Source organism: Arachis hypogaea, chromosome 9 (assembly GCF_003086295.3).
Source record: "Arachis hypogaea cultivar Tifrunner chromosome 9, arahy.Tifrunner.gnm2.J5K5, whole genome shotgun sequence".
Classification (NCBI taxonomy): Eukaryota; Viridiplantae; Streptophyta; class Magnoliopsida; order Fabales; family Fabaceae; genus Arachis; species Arachis hypogaea.
Window position 1 is genome coordinate 8,361,892 of NC_092044.1, and position 22,173 is coordinate 8,384,064.

At 34.5% G+C, this 22,173-nt stretch overlaps 2 protein-coding genes and 1 long non-coding RNA gene across 4 annotated transcripts; 2 read left to right on the forward strand and 1 right to left on the reverse strand.

Moving 5' to 3' along the window:
• The first annotated feature begins 8,471 nt into the window (after positions 1–8,471).
• On the forward strand, positions 8,472–12,621 carry LOC112710248 (serine/threonine-protein kinase D6PK). 2 transcript variants are annotated; one of them, XM_025762409.3, is made up of 3 exons: positions 8,472–8,725; positions 9,620–11,069; positions 11,481–12,621. In XM_025762409.3, exons 2-3 carry the CDS (start codon positions 9,658–9,660, stop codon positions 12,361–12,363), a joined length of 2,295 nt encoding a protein of 764 aa, XP_025618194.1. In that variant the 5' UTR covers positions 8,472–8,725; positions 9,620–9,657; the 3' UTR covers positions 12,364–12,621. The 2 variants fall into 2 exon arrangements, with proteins under 2 accessions (XP_025618194.1, XP_025618195.1); XM_025762410.3 differs by having other exon boundaries at positions 8,493–8,725; positions 9,637–11,069.
• A 1,582-nt stretch (positions 12,622–14,203) lies between these two features.
• LOC112710247 (nitrate regulatory gene2 protein) lies at positions 14,204–20,231 on the reverse strand. The gene is made up of 4 exons (XM_025762408.2): positions 18,628–20,231; positions 18,128–18,312; positions 16,798–17,021; positions 14,204–15,224 (listed from the first exon to the last, which is right to left on the reverse strand). The coding sequence occupies exons 1-4, from the start codon at positions 19,952–19,954 to the stop codon at positions 14,444–14,446; spliced, it is 2,517 nt and encodes an 838-aa protein (XP_025618193.1). The 5' UTR covers positions 19,955–20,231; the 3' UTR covers positions 14,204–14,443.
• LOC112710249 (uncharacterized) lies at positions 20,006–21,632 on the forward strand. The gene is made up of 3 exons (XR_011866200.1): positions 20,006–20,146; positions 20,792–20,871; positions 20,960–21,632. It is a non-coding gene; the product is annotated as an uncharacterized lncRNA (long non-coding RNA).
• The last annotated feature ends 541 nt before the right edge of the window (positions 21,633–22,173 follow it).

A 22,173-nucleotide genomic window follows, 5' to 3' on the forward strand; every position in this document is an offset into this window, starting at 1 on the left:
AGTTAAGGCACTTCACAACAAGATATTCTTGAAGAGAAGATTTTATACTCTTCGAATGAGTGAGTCCACATCGACAACAGATCACATCAACAATCTAATACGTTATTTTTCTAACTCTCATAATTGGAATATACCATAACAGAAAACGAAAGTACAGAGCTCTTACTTCAAAGTCTACCAGATTCATATGATCAGCTTATCATTAACTTAACTAATAATGTTTTGACTGATTATCTTTCTTTTGATGATATGGCTGTTGTGGTTCTTGAAGAAGAATCTAGGCGCAAGAATAAGAAAGATAGATTAGAGAACTCAAAACAAGCAAAGACTTTGTTGATGACAAGAGAACAATTAATGAAGCATGGTTCTAGTGGGAGTCAAAGTAGACCAAAGTCACAAAGTAAGAAGTAGGTTAAATGCTACAACTGTGGTAAGAGAGGGCACTTCAAAAAAAATTTGTTGGAATAAGAAGAGTATAGATAAGGTTCCAGAAGGATCAAGTTCTTAAGGATGTATTGCGAGCACCTCTGATGATAGAGAAATCCTGTATGACGAAGCAACAATTGGTTCTAAAAGCAGCAAACAGCTCACTGATGTTTGGATTGTTGATTCAGGAGCAACCTGGCACATGACTCCTCATCGTGATTGGTTTTGTACATATGAATCTGTCTTGGAAGGATCGGTGTTTATGGAAAAAGATCATGCCTTAGAAATTGTTAGAATAGGTACTGTCAAAATAAAAATATTTGATAGTTCTATTCGTTCACTTCAAGGGGTAAGACACATGAAAGGCTTGAAGAAGAATTTGTTGTCGATTGAAAAATTGGATGAACTTGGTTGCAAGACCCATATTGAAGGTGGGATAGTGAAAGTTGTTAAAGGAGCTCTTGTAGTAATAAAAGCAGAAAAAATTGTAGCAAATTTATACATGCTTGTGAGAGATACTTTGCAAGAGGTAGAGACATCAGTTGCTTCAGCACGCCAAGAAGAAATGATGATGATATGGCATTACAAACTAGGCCACATGTCAGAACGAGGCTTGAAGATTCTTGTAGAACGTAATCTCATTCCCGAGTTCAAATCGGTAAACTTACCGTTTTGTAAGCACTGCGTTACAAGCAAGCAACATAGATTGAAGTTTGGTAGATCATGATGCGGGAGCATGTATCTTTATGTTTGTGTCATTAATTAAAGTAGTATAGTTTAACATATATTATTATATTGTGTTATGAGTTAATCCCACATTGCCTGAGTCATGAAAGTTTCCCTTCCCCTACTAGTATAAATATGTGTATGTACCCCTTTTGTTTATGAGTTGAATTGATTGAGTTGTATATTTAAATAAGCTGTGTGCTTATTTTTCTCTAGACTCTTTGAGAGTAAGAGGTGCATCCTTGGCTTAGCCAACCAAGGTGAGTTCTTGGCTACTTTCACAATAGTGGGGTTGTTAACCTTGCCAAGATTGGTGGCCCAAGCGACGTTCCGGCGTCAGATCAACTACTCGAAGCAAACACATATTGGAGTTGATTCCTTCTGATGGGTGGAAATCACCGGAGATGTTCCTAGAAAGAGCAAAATATCTTGTATCATTTATTGATGATTACTCTAGGAGACTATGGGGGTACCCGATCAAGAAGAAGTCATACGTATTTGCAATATTTAAAGAATTCAAAGCAAAGTTAGAACTTGAATCCTAAATGAGGATCAAGTGTTTAAGGACAAATAACGGAGAAAAATATGTTGATGGTGATTTTCTAACATTTTTCAAGCAAGCAGGTATTCAATAGTAATTCACAGTTGTATATGCGCCTCAGCAAAATGGTGTAGCAGAGCGAATGAATATGACTCTCCTAGAAAAAGTACGAGATATGGTGTAAACTGCAGGTTTAGCCAATTCTTTTTGGACAGACGCTGTTAAAACCGCCTGTTATGTGATAAATCGGTCACCATCAACTGCAATTGGGTTGAAAACACCAATGGAGATCTGGCAAGGTAAGCCACCTAATTATTATTCTTTACATATATTTGGTTGTCCTGTGTACGTGATGTACAATTTTCAGGAAAGAACAAAGCTACCAAAGTCTAGAAAATGTATATTCTTGAGTTATGCCGACGGAGTTAAGGAGTATCGCCTGTGGGATCCCACTGCCCGCAAGGTAGTTGGCAGTATAGATGTGATATTTGCAGAAGATGAATTATAAAAAGAACAAAAAAATGATAGCACTGTTAAAGAGATAACCACTGTTCAAATAGATGAAAAATGCAGAGAAGGTGATCTTTCTAAAGCAGAACCACAGCACGAAGAACAAGAAGTAGAAGCCAATGACATAGAAGTTCTTTGATCCACTCGACAAAGAAGAACACCATCACGACACTCAAATTATGTTTTGACAAATCATGATACATATTGTCTTTTGATAGAAGATGGAGAGCCAACAACTTTTATGGAAGCTATACGCAATCCAGACGCTTCTATGTGGATGACAGCAATGCAAGAAGAAATTGAGGCATTACATATGAACCATATCTGAAAACTTGTTGAACTTCCAGCAGGTCGGAAAGCCATTGGTAACAAATGGGTTTACAAGATCAAACGAGATAGTAATGATCTGGTGGAACGATATCGTGCAAGATTGGTTGTCAAGGGATATACTTAGAAAGAAGGTGTTGACTTTAATGAAATATTTTTTTCAATGGTGAGACTAACTACTATTAGAGTAGTTTTAGCTATATGTGCTATATTTGATTTACATACAAATAGATGTAAAGACTGCTTTTTTTCATGGAGAACTTGAAGAAGAAATATATATGCTCCAACCATAAGATTTAAAAAAAAGAAAAGGAAAAGAAAACTTGGTTTGCAGGTTAACTAAATCTCTGTACGGTCTAAAGCAGGCGCCAAAGTATTGGTACAAGAGATTTGATTCTTTCATTATTAGCCTTAGATACAACAGACTTAGTTAAGATCATTGTATCTATTACAAGAGGTCTAATGATAATGATTTTATCATTTTGCTGTTGTATGTGGATGACATGTTGGTGGTAGGTCCCAACAAAGATCAAATCTAAGAATTGAAAGCACAGTTGGCTAGAGAGTTTGATATGAAAACTTGGGACTATCAAACAAGATTTTAGGGATGCAAATCCATTAAGACAAAAGGAATAGGAAGATTTGGCTATCGCAAAAAAATTATTTGAAGAAGATCTTGCAACACTTCAATATGCAAAAATGTAAGCCAATGTCAACCCCACTTCCTATGAATTTCAAATTATCCTCAAGTATGTGCCCTAGTAGTGAAGCAGAGAGGATGAAAATGTCTCGAGTACCATATGCATTAGCGGTGGGAAGCCTTATGTATGGCATGATCTGTACAAGGCCAGATATTGCTCAAGCAGTTGCGGTGGTAAGTTGATTTATGGTAGATTTGGGTAAAGAGCATTGGAATGTTGTTAAGATGATCTTGAGATACATCAAAGGGACCTCAAATATTGCATTATGTTTTGGAGGATCGAAATTTATTGTCAATGAATATGCCGATTCAGACTTTACAAGTGATCTTGATAAACGAAAATCTACTACAGGATGTGTGTTCATGCTTGCAGGAGGAGTTGTGAGGTAGCTATCTAAATTACATACTATTGTACCTTTATCTACTATAGAAGCTGAATATATGGCAGCTACACAAGCATGCAAGAAATTTATTTGGATCCAAAGGTTGATGAAGGAACTTGGACACAAACAACAGAAGATTTTTGTGTGTTGTGACGGTCAGAGTGTCTTGCACATTACAAGGAATCCTGCATTTCATTCAAGAACAAAATATATTGGAGTACAATATCACTTTGTTCAGGAAGTAGTAGAGGAAAGAAGTGTTGATATACAGAAGATTCACACTAAAAATAACCTAGCAAATGCCATGGCAAAACCAATCAATATTGAAAAAATTGAATGGTGTAGATCTTCATATGGCCTATCCAATACACGAGCACATGAATTTTAAAAATTTACCAAAATTAACTTTAAGTGAGAGATTGTAAGTTTAGTAAAGCTAATTATAGAAAAAAAAAACTAAATAATAAAAGGAGAAAAATACTTCTAGGTAATAGCCATCAAACTTTGATGGTGGGGAGAGCGAAAGAATAATAACCTCATGTTACGGGTGGTTTATATAACAGAGGTTCGCTTCTAAATTGAAAATATTTTCATTTTGTCTTCAATCAAGTCATCCAGATAGAATAACGTAATATTTCTTTGAGTAGTTTTTTCCTATATATATAGAAAAAAGTGTGTTCTCTTTTTATCAAGAGAGGATATTATTGTAGTTTCCTTGTGATAGAAAAAAATTATTATTCTCAAAAAAAATTATTCAATTTTTTTATATTTTATACAAATTTTTAATTTTTCATCTTTATATTTTACTGTATCATTTGTCTTATACCTAACAAAAATTTAAAACTACTTGTATAAACTCACAAAATTACAATTTTTGAAGATTGGGATGGTATAGTTGAATTGAGATTTAAAAGCTATTTGTAAACTTCAACTATTATATGAAAGAGTAAACCTAAATTTATTTTTTTGATCAAGTGAATATTGAGGAAAAATAATATTGTTTGCCCAAAAGTTACTACTGTTTGACATGGTTTTTGAAAATTTGCTCAAAATAAAAATATATCTTTCTACCATTCATATTTGGTGTGTTAGGGATAATAATTGAATTTTTTTTCTTTTTTTTCATGAATGAGCAAAAATCTAAAAATCAAAATTTACCTTAATTTTTTTATATAATTTTTAAATAACTATCTAAATATTTTTACATCAAAATTAAACTAAATACACGAGTCATTTACTATTTTTATCTAAATATGCATTTTGTTGTAAGGCAAAGATATATATATATATATATATATTTTTTTTTTTCTTTTTGAGAGCCATTAAAAAACTAAACAGTTAACATGTTAGGGACAAAGTAATAGTTTACCGAAATTGAATTAGAAAAATTGAATTAGTCACAATTTTAAAAGTTAGTGGTTAGTTCGTTAATTCGTTTTAATAAGTATCCGAAGGTTCATTGATAATTAAGTCTTTTTAATATCAAATTGATTTTGTTTGTGTTTGTTTTGAAATGAGTTTATTTATGTATTGTTATCATTAAATAATTTCGCTTCATTTAAAATTTAATTTTCAGTTCATTTGTGAATTAATTGAAGTTCACTTGATGCTGCTGTTAAGTATTAACCAAATTTTTTATTCTTTAAGAAATTTCAATTCATTTTTTAGTTTAATTTAGATTCATTTGGTTTCGTTTCACTTGAATTTGCTGAACTTGTTCATGTGTGGTTGTTTAGTTAGTTTTTGTTCAAATCTGAACTAATTTCGGTTCATTTGTTAATTAACTGAACTTAATGTTGTTATTAAGTATTAAGTATTGACCAAATTTTTTTCCTTAAAAAATTTCAGTTCATTTATTAATTTAATTTTGGTTCATTTATGAGTGAATTAAGGTGTATTTGTTCTGATTGCATTTGAAAAAAAATGTCCAATACAAAATTTTTTAAAAACCTATTTAAATATATACTCTAAAAATAAATATTTTTATATTAATTACGTGAATAATTATAAAAAATAGAAATAATTGGACAAAAATATAAAATATGTTTACACTATCAATACATTAAAATTAAACTTTTAGTAAAATTTGACTAAAGATGTATTTGTGAAACATGGAGAGGATAAAAGTGCTTTCAATGCTTTGAACGTTGTTTTTTTTATGTTTGGCAACTTTTCTTCTCTGAACGCCAACGTGATTCTTTTTTGGTTTACACCAGGGTATCCATCGGGCCGGAAGCCCAATGACTAATCCCTCGAGTACTAAGCCCAATGACTCTTTTCTTGATAGACGACCTTACTTGAACGCCAACATGATTCTGCATTACAAAAGCTCGTTCACTAGAAGTAAGAAATGATAGCTTTTCCGTTTACTCAACGTACGTTTAGATTTGTTGCTGATTATTATTCGTTTTTCATAATTTATTCTAAATAAATACTGAGAATATTAAAATAATTATTTTAATTTTTGTGCACTGTTTACTATTTTAATTTTTTATAATATATATTATTGTTCCTAATAGAAATGATAAATTAAATAAAAAATTGATTATAAACAATAATAAAAATATAACTTGTAAAAAATTAGAACCTAAAATAATAATAAAAATAAAATTATTAAAAGTACTTAAAAAGAGTACTAAAATATGTTATTTTATATATTATTTTTAATTTAATAAATAAATATTAATTTTACTATAAAAAATACTTAAAAAGTTACCAATTTTTATATGTTATTTTTAATTTCATAAATAAATATTAAATTATAATATACTAAAATAGAGTACTATAAAAAATATTATATAAAAAATACTAAAAAATATAAAAAAAATTAAATATATTTCAAAAAATAATATTATAATTTAATATTATATTTTTTTAATAATTAATTAATTATTTATCTAGAAGTTATTTTAACTAATATTATTCAAACAATATTTATTTTATCAAAATTAATTTTAGTAAAAATTGTCAAACATAGATCATGTTGACATAAACTCACTTCAACTCAAAATTAATTATATAAAATCACTTTCATTCAAATTCTAATTTGTCAAACGTAAATCCAAACACACACTAATCTAATTATATTTTTCGAATTTAAAAAAATATTTACAATTCACCTCTGATATATTGCATATTTGCATATCACCCCACATCTATATAATTATCTAGATTCCTTTATTTTCACTTTAGCCCCCCAATATCCCAATATATAAAAAGTTTTAGCTGTATTTTGCAACTGAATCCAAAAATAAAATTCCAACAAAGGAAGAAAATAGTAGTAGAAGGAGCAGACGCGCGAGAGAGAGGCGTGAGGAGGACGGCGAAATCCAAAACCAAAAGCAGATGAAAGAAAACGGCTTGACAGACAGGCATGCATGAGCATATGCAAATGAAAAGAAATGTCTCAAACAACCTACACTCTGGGTCCCACAAACCCCCTCTTCCTTATCATTGACCCTACCTCTTGCTCTTTTTTCCCTTTTCATTTTCCTCCTTTTTTTAAAATTTTGTTTGGATTTATATAAAAAATTGTAAACTTGATATTGGTTACTCCACTAAAATGTGTTTATAGAACTTAAAGAATCCACAGTTTTATTGTTTGATAGGATATATTTTGAGGCTTTACTATTTGGCCAATTTTATAATGATTATGAGTTAGTGTTTAAGTTTTTGTTTAATTTATTTTTTATAATAAAGTTTAAATATTTAAAAATAATTTATTTTTATAGTTTTAAATTAAATATTAATTTTTAATTTTTTTGACAAGTTAGACATTATAGCAACTATTTTACTATTTATATGAATTCGTCTTAAACTTTTTCTTTCTGTAAAATTAGTATGAATTATACATAAATATATTTTTAAAATATGTAAAACTGAAAAAAATAAATTTTATTAAAGAAACAACTAAAATTATAACAATAATACTGTTATAATTTCTGCGGTTTGATACGATATCAATGACTACAAATAGAAAAAATAGTATTTTTTAACGACCTTAATTAAAATTGATAAATGTAAATATTTGATAATGATTTGTGAATAAATAATTTTTTAAAAATTTTCACTAAAAGTATTTTTACACCTCTTAGACATTACTTGTAAATTTGCTAATAAAAAAAATATATAAATGATGCTCCAACAATAAATTTAGGTCTGAGGTATCACACCTAAAATTCAATCACAAAAAGCAAAAAGTTAAACCAACCTGTTACACCATTTCATATTCTTTATTTATATAATATGCAAATACAAATTACCAATATTTATAGCCTCTCCAATAAGTAATTTTACTATATGGTAAAACTTTTACTTTAGCTACCAGTCAAAAAAAAAAAAAAAGAACTTATAAATTAGCTAACTTTTGTAACATAAACAAGTAGTGAACAGAGGTGAAAACTTTATGCAGTATGCATAAAATTTTAAGTTCAAATTTCATTGTTGTTGTGTAAAAAAAAAAAAGAAAAATAATCAAAATTTTAACTTGAGAGTGATAAAAATAAAATTCAGCTTAATATATTAAGGATTTTTTTTAATTGTATTCAATCAAATTGAGTTAATATAATAATTAATTTTTTAATCTATTTAAATAAGTGTGAAATTCGTAATAATATATTTACTAATAATAAATTTTTAAATAAAAATTCGATCTACTATAAATTAATTTTTAATCTGACTTATTAAGAGATACAGTAAAAAAATCAAATAAAGTTGAAGAATCCAAAAATTTGAGTATTTATACGTAAATTGATTTTTGTCTGAGGATATTCCAAAGCAAACAAACAAGCAATAAGAAATAAATAAATAAATAAATAAATAAATAAATAAAAGAAATAAAAATAAAAAAGCAAAAGCTGGAACCATAACTATGACTTTAGTTGCAGAGCAGAGAAGAGAAGAGCCTTCACTCTCTTCACTCAAACAAAAATAAAGAAGAAAGGGAATGCTTCTCCATCCATTTTGTTCATTCATTCATTTTCTGATTCTGATTCTGATTTGATTTGATTCATTCTCGAGTGTGAGAGTGTTGTTATTAACACTACCATAACACAAAGAAAACAAACCCGTTGCGCGTGGTTTTGCTTCTCTTCTTCTTCACTTTAATGCTGGGTTTGTATCCCTTCCTACCTAGATCTCTCATTTTCTTCATATTTTAGTTTTACGCAATTGCAGATTCTCTCTATGTGTTTTTGTTTTTTTGTTTTTTCTATTAAAGCAGTAGAAATTGAAGGAAAATGTAGAAGTGTAGAACACTGTTCTTCGTTTTGGCACATTTCCACATTTTCTTTTGTTGTTACCGTTTCTTTTTTTTTTTTTTTAGTTTGTGTTGATGTTTATATGAACGCATAACGTTTGGCGGTTAAACTTTTTTTTTTTAAATTTTGTTCAAGTTGGTTTTTTATGGCAAATGTAGCAAGTGTTTGAAGGATTCAGTTCTTTTTTTTTTTGAAAATAAAAATAAAATTGAAAATTAGTTTCCTAATTTGCTAAGCTTTTATTGATACCGTCGATGTTGGGATTTCATTTCTTAGATGTTTTGTTTTAGCATTTTAGGGAATCTGAATAAGATACAGATTGTATTCAACTGTTTCTTTTTGCTGTGTCTATCTGTTTCCCTCGTGAATTAATTCAAATGAGTTTTCTGATAATCAGATATGAATGAACTTTGTAATTTTGTTCCAATATATTGAGATGCTGTTTCAGAGTATCAATAATGTGAATTGTGAAATGGATTTTCACACAAGTCTCTGTTAATGATCTTTAAGTTCAAGCTATTGGATTTTCTATTTGTGTATGCTGACTTAGTTTGTGATGGTGGTTTTGCTTTTAGCAGCTATCTTCTAAGAAAGCAAAGTAGGATTCTGCTGTTCTTTTTGTTGGCTTGTTGAGGATTTTTATGTTGTGTTCATCATCTTGTTTGCTGATAGTTTTTTATTTATTAAAATCCAAGTTAAGTATGTGAACCTAACATTGATTGAACCTTTTTTTTTAATCTATTTGCAGCATCTTTATAATTGCAGTTCTTTATGTGATATTGGGATATGGAGAGGGTTGCAGAGCTGAAGGCACCTCCACGGACCTTGCCTACACTGGTGGAGGTATCAAATGCAAACATGGCTACAGCAAAGGAGGCTGGTCAGAGACGAAATGGGCCGGAGGTTGTAAGTGTTCGTGTGAATTATGGAAGAGAAGTGAATCAGTTGTCAAAAGCCAGGGATATGCCTGCTATGCGTCTGGCTTCCATCAGAGAAGTGGCTCAGTTGTCAAATGCACGATTCTTTTTGGAAAGAGATGATATGGTATTCGAATCTCGGAGCTCTGAAGAATCTCTCTGTTTTGCCCCGGCACCCCCTGGAATGTGGAAAGGAAAGGCCTCTTTACTAGAACCAGAAGAACTGGTGCTTGATTTTGACTCATTGAAGGGAAGCAGTGATTCATTGGAGGACAGTGGTTCTAGTTCATTTGCCGGTGCTAGTCATCCGCCGGAACCTGTTGATACAGATCTTATGAGAACGGTCTATGTACCAATAGGTCAAGGCAAAGCTGAGGCTAGATGCTTAATGAAGAGCATGTCCATGAAGGGTCCTTTCATAGAAGATCTCTCAATTCATGTTCCTGCAAAGAAACCAAGCCCAGCTGTTGTATCCCCTGAAGAAAGTCTTGTTGAAGAATTTAATGACATGAGACATGTATCCTCACCAATTTGGGGTCCTCGAGAATCACAGAATACCGAGAACTCTATACTCCCTGCAGATTCTGAGGAAAAGGAATGTGTTTGGGATGCTTCTTTGCCTCCTAGTGGCAATGTGAGTCCACTTAGCAGCATTGATAGCACCGGCATTGTCAGAGCAATGAGCATCGTTAATAGTTGTGCAAGTACATATCGGAGTGACGCAATGACTAGTGATGGCATGCTTAGTTTAGACAGAAACTGTGATAGTACTAAAGGGAGTATAAGGGGGGATTCGCTGGAGAGTGCGAAAACTAGTGCTAGTCGGCCAAGTGATAGCAGTGGCCTTAGTGATGACAGCAACTGGAGCAACATCACTGGTAGTGCCAATAAGCCTCACAAAGGAAATGATCCTAGGTGGAATGCTATCCTTGCCATCCGATTAAGGGATGGAATTCTAGGCATGAGTCACTTCAGGTTACTCAAACGACTTGGCTGTGGAGATATTGGAAGTGTGTATCTCTCGGAGCTGAGTGGAACACGCTGTTATTTTGCGATGAAAGTTATGGATAAAGCGTCCCTAGCAGTCAGAAAGAAGCTCACTAGAGCACAGACAGAGAGGGAGATACTGCAGTTGCTGGATCATCCATTTCTACCAACTTTGTATACACATTTTGAGACTGACAGATTCTCCTGTTTGGTGATGGAATACTGTCCTGGCGGTGATTTACACACTTTAAGGCAGCGCCAACCTGGGAAACATTTCTCAGAATATGCTGCACGGTATGTGTTATATTACCCAGTCAATTTTTTTTCCTTTAAGCTCTTTGTTAATTGATTTTCGTCATGGAGATCCTCTTTGTAATAGAGTGATCAATATTTCTGTGTATATGTGTTTATGCGCATATAGTTATCATTCAATTACATGAAGAGTTACATTTCTTTAATCTGAAATGATGTTGTCAAAATGTTCCTTAAACTATTTGAATTCATTGGCCACATGTAGCAATCGACAATATTATGCTTCTTTGATATATTATCCTGTGGTCTGGCTGTGGTTGAGGGTTGAATACTTTGTATAATGCTCATCATTATTTTTTTGATTCTCTATCTATGAGATAAAAATTTGGTATATTGCTCTCTATGAATGTATGAATGTGTAATGATTTACATTGTCCTATTCTCTTGATGTAGCTTTTATGCCGCGGAGGTGTTGCTCGCTCTTGAATATCTTCACATGCTTGGAGTTGTATATAGGGACCTTAAACCTGAAAATGTGTTGGTCCGGGATGATGGTCACATAATGCTATCCGATTTTGATCTCTCCCTTAGATGCACCTTTTCTCCAACTCTTATTAGAACTTCTGATGGTGATCCCAAACGAGGTGGTGCATTTTGTGTCCAACCTGTTTGTATTGAACCATCATCAGCATGCATCCAACCTGCATGTTTCATTCCTAGACTCTTCCCTCAGAAAAACAAAAAGTCACGGAAACCCAGAGTCGAGCCTGGTTTGCCGTCCAGTACAATGCCAGAGCTTGTAGCCGAGCCAACTCAAGCTCGGTCTATGTCCTTTGTTGGAACCCACGAATACCTTGCCCCCGAGATCATTAAAGGAGAAGGTCATGGCAGTGCAGTTGATTGGTGGACATTTGGAATATTCTTGCATGAGCTATTATATGGCAAAACTCCTTTCAAAGGATCAGGAAACAGAGCTACACTCTTCAATGTAGTAGGCCAGCAGCTCAGGTTTCCCGAATCGCCAGCAACTAGTTATGCCAGCAGGGATCTGATCCGAGGATTGCTGGTGAAGGAGCCGCAGAATCGTCTTGGAGTTAAAAGAGGCGCAACCGAGATCAAGCAGCACCCCTTCTTTGAAGGTGTGAACTGGGCATTGATTAGGTGCAGCACGCCGCCGGAAGTGCCAAGACCAGTGGAAACTGAGCCGCCACCGAAGTTCGCACCCATTGATAATACTGCTGCTGCTGCTGCTGCTGCAGTTAGCAGCACTAGTAAGAGGATGGTAGGAACTGAGATGAGACCTGAGGGTAAATTTCTGGACTTTGAGTTCTTTTAGTGTGGATTCTTCAATCTGCTTTTTATTGTCAGCATTATAAGTTATGTTCACCAGAGCTTCCTAGTGTTACCTTGTAATTTGAGCTTACTTGCCTTATGGTAAGATTCCATTTCAGTTGGAAATATGATACCTCAAGTTTAGGGTAGGATTGATCTCCTTATTTGATACCTGACTTCTTATGGATATCCATAATTTAGTGTTTCAATACGGGATTAAGTGCTCCTGATGAAAATCATGAATCCTATTTTACCTTTTACATTTTTGGTCACTCTTTCTGATATTAGGTGTAGATGATGGCATTTGTTGTATGCTATTATGGCAATTAAATAGGATGTTTATAGACCAAAGATAAGGGGGGAAAAAATGAAATTCTTCAAGCATTATATACTTCAATCTAAAACTTTACTCCAAGGAAAGCAAGTACTCTATTTTTCACATTAATAAAAGACGACAATACATGATGTGGAATCGGTTAATGAATGTTCATTGTTCAGGTGAAAGAGCATTTAATCAAAGCAAGAAAGGACAATAGGACCACTGTTCCCAAATGCTTTCCATTTTAAGAATATTATGATTATGACTACCTTTAGCTGGTTTTCATATTTTGGTCATCCAAAAAACTAAGCTTGCACCATGGTGGGGTTTTTACATTGGAAAAAAAAAACTGAAGCATAATGCTGTCCTTATAGCTATATCATGACTTACTCATCTCTCCACTATTTGTCTATTTTTCTTTCATGATCATATAATGGGTTTCTCTTATAATTTTTGGTCCTAGCATAATGATGGTTTCTGAAAGCAGCAAAAATGATATTGATTGGCCTTAAAGTTGGCTCTGTTTGGATGAACGCAAGTTGGCACATATGGATAAAGGTCTGTGTCCCTTAATCATCTCTCTCGGGTTCGATACCCACTGGAGGATGGGAATGGAGCTTGCTTGCTTGGGAGGGTCATTCACTTCCAACCTGATGAATACTCTGGTGCAAACCCAAAAAAAAAAAAAAGTTGGCTCAGTTTGGGAGAAAAAGGTTGGTGATTTTCATTTCGAAATTGAAGACTTACAAAGCTTTTTTAAAAAATAAATAAATAAGAAAACTTACAAAGCTTTTTTAAAAAATAAATAAATAAGAGACTATTGGCAATACTTTATTTTGTTCAAAACGTTCTTATAGAGGAGTTCTATATTGAAAATGACAGCTTATCCCATCATTTTTCGCCCTTCAAATTATTCTACCCAAACATAAATCTTGTAAAACTCTTCAGCGGATTTTCTTTTATGCTATATAATTACCAATAGCCAATTAAACAAGCCTATTCAAACTTAAACTCAATTCATTTAACCTAAAATTTTAGGCTCGATCTTTGACTCACAAACTTATATAATTTATAAAAACTATTAACAAGCTAAATTCAAACCACTTCACGAGTTAACTACTCACTTCCACACCCTAAAATAGTCTTGTAAAAGAATATTTTTACGGAAATAAAATTAAAAACATTAAAATATTGCACCATCGTCATAAATTGAAATTAGTTATAGTAATGTCATTTTTCTGAATGAATATAAATCGTCATTCACAACTGATTCTTGAACAAGAGTTTCAAAGAAATTGGATGTTAAAAACAATTGTTACAAGCAGCACGCTATAGGATGCAAAACTATTTCTTAATAGTTAATACAAATTAAAATTATGCCCAAATAAATTGAACCTTTATCATTCTTTGGTACACAACCAAAGTATCTATGACCGAATATTAATATTTCAGAGCTTTATAATAAGCACCTCGATGATATAGAACAACTAGCCCAAAGTTCTAAAACAAGGCATGAAGACTCAACTTGATTCAAGAAAAATAAACTCCTTCCATTCAACCATAATTTCCTTTCCTACGTTGAACCTTTACCAGAAAAACAGTTCACTTTACCATAAAAATATAGATACGTTGCCACAAAAATTCTTCCTATTTACATTTCAAAATAGCAAGTAATAATAGTATTGATAGCACTAAGAGCCTGCAGCCAAAAAAAATCCTTGCTCTTATGCACAACATAACTCTCACCAGAACAGAAATAAATTACCTACTTGATGGCATATGAACGGGCACAAACTGACTCAAGAATCTCAGTGAATAAGGAAGAAAAACTTGACAATGCCTGAAAAACTCCAGGCAAACCTGTCTGAAGATTGTTGAGTGTCATGGCTCTTGTCACCTCCACGGCCTTCGAATGCCTTACCATTTCGTCTTCCACATGCCTCTGGCAGGCCGCTAGCTCTTGTTTCTTCTCAGCGAGCGGGTCTCGTGCATCCAAGCCAGGTCCGTCATCGGGCAGAGAGTTGGGGATGCTGATTCCTACTGTAGAATATGAGTTGTAAAACTTCTTCTCTATGTTTCTTAGAGACGAAGATTTTTTCTCAAGAGCTTTGGATGCTGTATCGGTTCGCTTTTTACTCTTGAGCTCTTCAGATTGCTTGACATATATTACATGGACAACATTGATGAAGCTTTTGATGGCCTCGGACGCAACCGTGTCTGGGACCCGGTCAAGAGCAAGCTTCCATTCATCACAAAAGGTGAACACATCAGATGGTTCTGTATTTTTGTTGTCATTATTGACAGGAATAAGGTTTAGCTTGAACCAGCCGTGTAGCGAAAGGATGAAGTCGCGTTGAAATTTAACAAGGCGGCAAAAACTGGCATGCCAAGCTGTCACAGCCGATTCAAGATCCCGAGTTGCCTGCCTGTGCAGTTCAGATGTCGAGTGACCTCTGGATGATCGATTCACAAGGCCACGGACTTGCTGCACAATGTTGCTTTGAATTTCATGGTACTGGTGCATTGATTTCCACATGTACATTACACTACAATTAATATATCGCAAATATAAGAAAAAAAAAATGTGAGAAGGTACTCAAATAATCAATTCAGAGTAAAATGATAAGGTAAAGAGTGGTATCTTGCTCATATAAGCTGAGTTTGCAGCCCTTTTTATAGTAAATGAAGAAAACATGTGCAGAGATGAGCTAAATGTAAAATATAGCCAACTCAACTTATAAAAGAACTGAAGCATCATAGAACTTTAACTGGAAGTTGAATTATTTATCCTTGTTACCAATTGCTAGAGAGAGAATAAAACTATTGGAAGAGATAACAAGGGCAAGAACTGGCGTATGAGTTAACTTTCACAGGGGGTTAATTCGATCAAATTACTGCTCTATCTGAGTTCCTAACATTACAGCATGGCAAATTGCCTCAAGATCTTTTACCAAGAATCATGCAATCCTGTTTATATAAATATAAAATCCTCCAATTTCATAAATTATTGTGAAATTGACATGTCTAATGATTCGGAGATAATTAAGCAAAACGGATGGTTAGTAACAAGAAACTAATTTATTTTAAAACAATTTCTGGCCTACCAAAGGCAATCAAATAGCTTAAGACAAAAGTAAACTATATGGGAATGGGTTATGCCATAATTTCCTCAGATTACTTTAATATATCCAACTCCAGGAGAAAGTGATATTTTCTTAAATGGGACCTAAAATTCAAACATGACAAGTGCAGTAGTGGTCCAAGGTCTAATTACAAATGGTAAGCATCAATTGGATAGTATAGTACAAGGAGGTACTTGCACCTACACAGAATACACAAAGGAAGCAAGTGGCATAAAAGATCAGTGAACAGCTCAACTCATAATGCTTTCAGCTACCACAACTAAAATTATGTGACTTAGGCTAGCATGTTTTACATTAGCTTCTGATTAGATCCCTCATTATGAATACACTGAGAATAATAATAATAAGAACTAAGATCCAGTAGTTCAGGGTTGAAGTTCTTTTAGCTCAACGACCTCACACTCCTCTATGAATCAAGGGATAAGGTCAATGTAAATATGCAGATCAAGGGATACCGTGTGTAATATATCACCTAATCTCATTGGATGTTGGTGTAATTTACTGTGAGAAGTTAGAATCTTGTTATAGCCACAAAATTATTTCAATTTGGCAATGGATAAAACATAATATGAGTGCCTTTGATAATGAATTATCAAATGTTAATTTAATTCAAACAGAGATGCAAATGACAAGTGTAGGCTCTTAACTGAAAAGAAGAGTCCCTAATTCTACGTTTCATTTAGTAGAAAAACTTAGGGGGCCCCACAAATTTACTAAAGTTCGTTCATTTATACCACAGTACAAAAGCAATTCAATGTGCTCCCATATGCTTTAATTGTTGTCCTGGATTGAAGAACCCCATAACTCAGTCCTTGTGACCTTGTCCATTTGAAAAGTACCTCCTCCATTCCCTTTTATTTTACTTATTTTACTAGAAGTTACTGTTCTATTCTTGTGCTTCATTAGGGATTTATTATGAACTTGACTATGCAAATGTCATCTCAAAAATGTAAAATTGCAGAGTTAAGAGATGTACCCATGACAAAGCTCAACAAGCTGAGGAACAAGATCAGAGTCCCTGAGGCCATTAATGGCAGTTGAGGTGGTAGACACAGCCTGAGATGTGACAACAATCAGTGATTGCAACCTTGTTATGGAAGCTTTAGTTTTGTCTATCTTTGTTTCATCGCCCCCTTTGCATTCTCGACTCTGCAGAGCTGACAATTTCTTTTCGTGCTCAATCTTCACACCTTCTCTTGCCTACATACAAGAATAGTTAATCCTTTTGCAGTTTGCAAATGCAAGCAAATTTACAGTATGCATCAGCACTAAAAAGTTTCTAAACTGCATAGTTCTAGCAGAAAACAAATGCAACAGAACCACCCCACTTCACACACTGAAAACCTTTACAATTGTTTTCTCTCCATCTTTTGGCAAGTAATATATACACACATGAATGAAAATATACACACAAATGCTCTCAGCTGAATGAAATCAATTCATATACAAATTCTTCATTTAGCTGATGGGATATGGAGGAACAATATCCAAAAAAATAAACAACTTGCTCCATACAAAGCAAAAGTGGATTATGAATCAAGATCCTGTCATACTGTTCACTGTTATAAGAAAAATTAAAAGGAACTTACATGCATAAATTTTTAAATAAACATATATCTAGTAGATTTTATAACCAATTTTTTTTTGTCTGATAACATAATCTCATTGATAGAAGTCATAGGCTCATAGCTAACAACTGGCATTGTCACTATTCCAACTTCCTTGTGAGAAATATATGCCTACTCTTGAAATAAATTTAATGCATGTTCAGTTAACATCCATGACCACTCTCCACTTATCTTTTATTCTTTATACTATAAAATAGAACAAGTGATTGTGAATGACCCTAAAGCATTTTATATGTGCTACACAATACAAGAGTATGAAAATATTTTTCGTGCATAAAACAGTTTGCTTAGTTGGGTCCCTTGGCAATAACATCGGCTAGAAAGGGCCAAAGAGGTAGGGTCACCTCAGTCATTTAACAACTAACATAAACACAGTAAACAATGCAGTCATAGTTGGTCAAATGCACCGAAAGATACCGTCCAAAATCAGAATATCATTAAATATGGTCACTGCAACAGCAAGGATAAGCAAAAGAAAAATAAGATATATCTTCCCACTAGTTTCCACTTTCCACCCCAAACACAGTCAAATACAAGAGCTATTGAGCTGTGTAGCATCATTTTATTTATCTGCACCTTTTTATTGTCCCAAAAAGTAATAGTAATTTTTATAGAAAAAAGTAAACAATATTTGTGAAATAACCAAAATAACCCCAAAAGTGAGCTAAGAAATTTTACCTTAACCTCCTGATAGAGCTTCTTCTCCCAAGCCAGAAGCCTTTCCAAAGTGGAACACAAACTCTTTGAACCGCCTGGTCCAGCAAGTGAACTGGGGTCGAGCCGGTACTTAACCACTAATGGCGGTTTTGAGGTCCAATTTGAGCTCAGGTTGCTAAATAAACTGGTTGAGTGATACACAGTTTCTGCATTCAAAATCATCAATTCATCATCATATCAATTATCTTAACGTCTATAAATAAAGAATACAGCATTCATTCAACGGTGAGATAGTAGGGTGATGTAACTTATATCTCATTAATTCACGTAATTAAGTTGCAACCACAGGAAAATTGAATAGAAAAATGAAAATATTTGAAGATTGAAATTTCAGATGAATGATTCTCAGTAATTTGTTCCTAAGTAAACCAAAAAATAATGAGCATGAATTTGTCTGAATTCCAAGTGCATGCAACGGGTTAACTCAACCAAACACGAAAATTCCGAGTTAAGAAACTCACTCCTCAATTGCTTGAAACTCCGATCAAGCTGCTCCTTACTGATCTCCAGCATCTCCGACAGCTGGTCTCCGGCGCCTGCCGCTTTCTCGAAGTAATCCCTAATTGCTTCAACAATCTCCTTCAGGTCCTTGTGCCTCACCACCACCTTCTTCACTCCCACCGCCTCCTCCACCTCCGCCGCCGCACTCCGGTAACTCTCTGACGTCGTGTCTCCACCCTCACCAACACGGCGCTTCTCGTCCACCTTCCCCGCTGCCACCGCCGCCGGAGGAACCGGAGTCTTGACAGCACCACCACCTGCGCCGACGCCGGCAACGGACTCTGCTCTCACCGACGACCGCAGATCATTTCCCTCCTCCGAAGAGCTCCCGTCGCTGTAACGGTCACCCCAGTCGCTGCACTGAACCTCCTCTCGCTCCGCCTCAGTGAACTCCTCACGGAAACGGTAACCAGGTTCGGGTTCGGGTCTTGCTTCGGGTTTTCTTCTTAAATAACTGTATTCTGATCTCTCAGTATCAAAACCCTCAGTTTCCAACTGATTCTGTTGCAGAGAACGAACACTTTTAGTTTTGTTGAGATTCTGTTGCGGCTCAGAATGGAAGTAGTTGTATTCCGATTCAGATTCTAACGACTCCGAGTCGGAATCTTCTGAATCCAGTGCTAGTGGAGCGTGATTGGGAATATTCCGATTCTGGTCAAGATTCTGATTCTGATTCTGTTTGGAGCGGAAATATTCAGAACCAGGAGGAGAAGGGGGAGGGTAAAAGTTATCCCAGTTCCAAACAGAAGATTCTTGAGAAGGTGAAGTTGAGTAGGTAGAGTAAGCTGTGGGGAAGAACGTGTTCGGGAAATTAGATGATTGGCTTCTAGGAGTTGAACATGGGCTTGATTCTGAGAGTATGTGTGGAAGCTTCGGCGGTGGCTTGCGCCGGCGCTTGGTCGTCGTGGTAACGGCGGCAGTGGTGGTACGGGGAGTGAGGTTGGTAGGGAGTTTGGAGCTTGTTATGGTGGCGGAGGGAGATGGTGGTTGTGGTGGCGGTTGTGGTTGTGGTTGTGGTTGCGGTGGTGGTGGTGGTTGGGGTTTTGGGGTTATTTTAGTGCTCATTGGGTTGATGAATACGGCGGGGGTGTTATCGGAGACGGAGAGGGGTTCACCGGCGGCGAAGGTGCAGAGGGCGTCACCAGTGAGGCGGAGGGAACGACAGTAGTCGGAGTGAGCGGCGGCGAGGTGGTGACGCGCAAGCACAGCCTCTTTCATGAGACGGCGGCGCTCCTTGCAGCGGCGAACGGTCTCCTCGTTGTCCAGCTTCGACGCCGTACAACCCATGCTTTTAGCACAGTACGTATACTCGTATATATACGGATATGTAAGAAAAGAGAAAACGCGGTTTCATGTGGTGTCACATGTTTGAAGAATAAAGCTTTTGAAGGGTTTTGAAACGAAGAAGAAGAGAAGAAGAAGAAGTTGTGGTGTGGTTGAAGCTGGTCTTTGCGGGTGCAGTACAGTACAGTCTCTCAGGTAGCGTCAGTCTCTTTCCCACTTTTTCCTTTCATTTTTTCTTCTCTTTTGTTTGCATCCAAAGACCAAAGGACTTTTAAATTACAAATTAAGACCTTTTTCTATTCGACACCAAATTAACAGCCCGGTTGGAAAGCTTACAAAGTTTTTTTTTTGTTTTTTGAGACTTTAATTTATAAAAAATAATAATATTAATATTTAGTATAATTTTTAAAATTAAATTATAATTTTTTAAAAAATTAAAAAAATAATTTTTATAATAAAAAATTTTTTATTATATTTTCTAAAATAAATATTTTTAAAATTAAAAATTAAATATAAAATAATTTATTTAATATAAATATTATTATTTAAATTATTTAAAAAATAATTAAACTATTTACCCCAACTAAATTTAAAACCATTTTGAAACACTGATTTTTTCTTTCTTTTTTGCGAGTTTGATACTGTTAAGGAATAATTTAGATTAAAATGTTTGGGATTTAATTTTGATGTTTAGACACTCTAAACAAATTTTTATGGGCTTTTTTATTAAAATAAATAAGAAAAATACTTTAATTCCCTAATTACGCATGGCTGAGAATAATTCTAAGAGTACGCAGTCCCAATTCATGCACGTCACTCACGAAATGGGTTGGTCAGCAGGCACGAAATGACACCTCAGGAACAGCGTCCGCGAATTGGTGCAACTCCGGAGTGGTACACGCGAAGTGGCTGCTGTGATGGTGGGGCTCGTTTTCTCTGTTGTATTTGCCAATGCCATTATAATTTGTGACATTGCAATTGTTATATCTGTGTTGGAAGATGTTTCAGGTGCGCAGGCAATGATGCAGTCAAATATGTTGATTAAGGGACAAACTCAGGTTGGTCTGCTTATATTTCTTGGATCGACAATGGGAATGGCTTTTGTGGAAGGATTGTTTGAGCATAGGGTGAAGACACTGAGCTATGGTGATGGATCTTAAGATTGTGGGAAGGGCCACTCTTGGTGGTGATGTACTCGTTCATGGTGCTTATAGATTCTATGATGAGTGTAGTTTTCTACTTCAGTTGTAGATCGTGTCACATGGAGGCTGCAGATGGGAAAAGCAGCTCAATTTTAGAAATGGCTATATCTGCTGAAACAATGGCCATTCAATGACATTGTTGTTGTGATTTTGATATACCAATACCAATTGAATTAATAAGATGAAGAGGGAAGGTGCAAGAGACTGTTCCCAGCAGGTTATGTTGCCATTGAGGAACCTTGCAGCAATACTTCTTCAGAACATTGCATATAGGAGCTTATAGAGTGTATTACATCAGATGGCGTTCAACTTCACGAGATAGCTTATTTCAGAACTTGGTAATGGCTCCTTTTAATGATTTTACCAACATGGAGAGGCTTAAAACAGGATACCCAATGTTTTTGTTTTCTGTAATGTCAATAGAAAAGTTAATACTTTTGTAGAAAAAAGAAATGAAAAAATTTGTTTCTGAGGTGTCATTTCGTGCTTGCTGTCCAAGAGTTGAAACCCTGCCCCCATTTCGTGGCCGGCTACCCTGAATTGGGACGGCGTACTCTTGGAATTATTCTCAGCCATGCGTAGTTAGGAAATTAAAGTATTTTTTTATTTATTTTAATAAAAAAGCCAACTTTTATGTGTCGCCATTAAAATAAACTTTTAATATCTACTTATATACTTTGCACTAAAAGTATGTTTGGTTTATAATTTTATAAAAATTAAAATACAGAAAGTAAAAATAAAAAAAAAATTATTTCATAAAAATTTAAAAATAAAAAACGAAAATAAAATTAAGTAGTTAATAACAAATTAGGTACAAATGATAGCCATAGTTGGAGAAGTTGTGGGCATAAGACAAGCAATGAAGACCATGGACACTCTTCATTGAGAATGTATTGACATTGTAGCAAATTGAATTTGACCAGAAGACCATCATGAAAGTATCTCTAAAAAACACTTCCAATTTTGGAGCAATATAACTAAGAGTCTACTTGCTTCACTCAACTAGCGCCTTCAACGCTA

What these genes read in the sequence shown, in the direction of transcription:
- LOC112710248 (XM_025762409.3), top strand. Translation starts at nt 9,658, where the DNA reads ATGGAGAGGGTTGCAGAGCTGAAGGCACCTCCACGGACCTTGCCTACA. An exon ending in TTCTCAGAATATGCTGCACG is followed by an intron (nt 11,070 to 11,480) that starts GTATGTGTTATA and finishes CTCTTGATGTAG; the next exon opens with CTTTTATGCCGCGGAGGTGT.
- LOC112710247 (XM_025762408.2), bottom strand. Translation starts at nt 19,954, where the DNA reads ATGGGTTGTACGGCGTCGAAGCTGGACAACGAGGAGACCGTTCGCCGC. An exon ending in AGCTCTATCAGGAGGTTAAG is followed by an intron (nt 17,022 to 18,127) that starts GTAAAATTTCTT and finishes TCTTGTATGTAG; the next exon opens with GCAAGAGAAGGTGTGAAGAT. An exon ending in CTTGTTGAGCTTTGTCATGG is followed by an intron (nt 15,225 to 16,797) that starts GTACATCTCTTA and finishes TATTAATTGTAG; the next exon opens with TGTAATGTACATGTGGAAAT.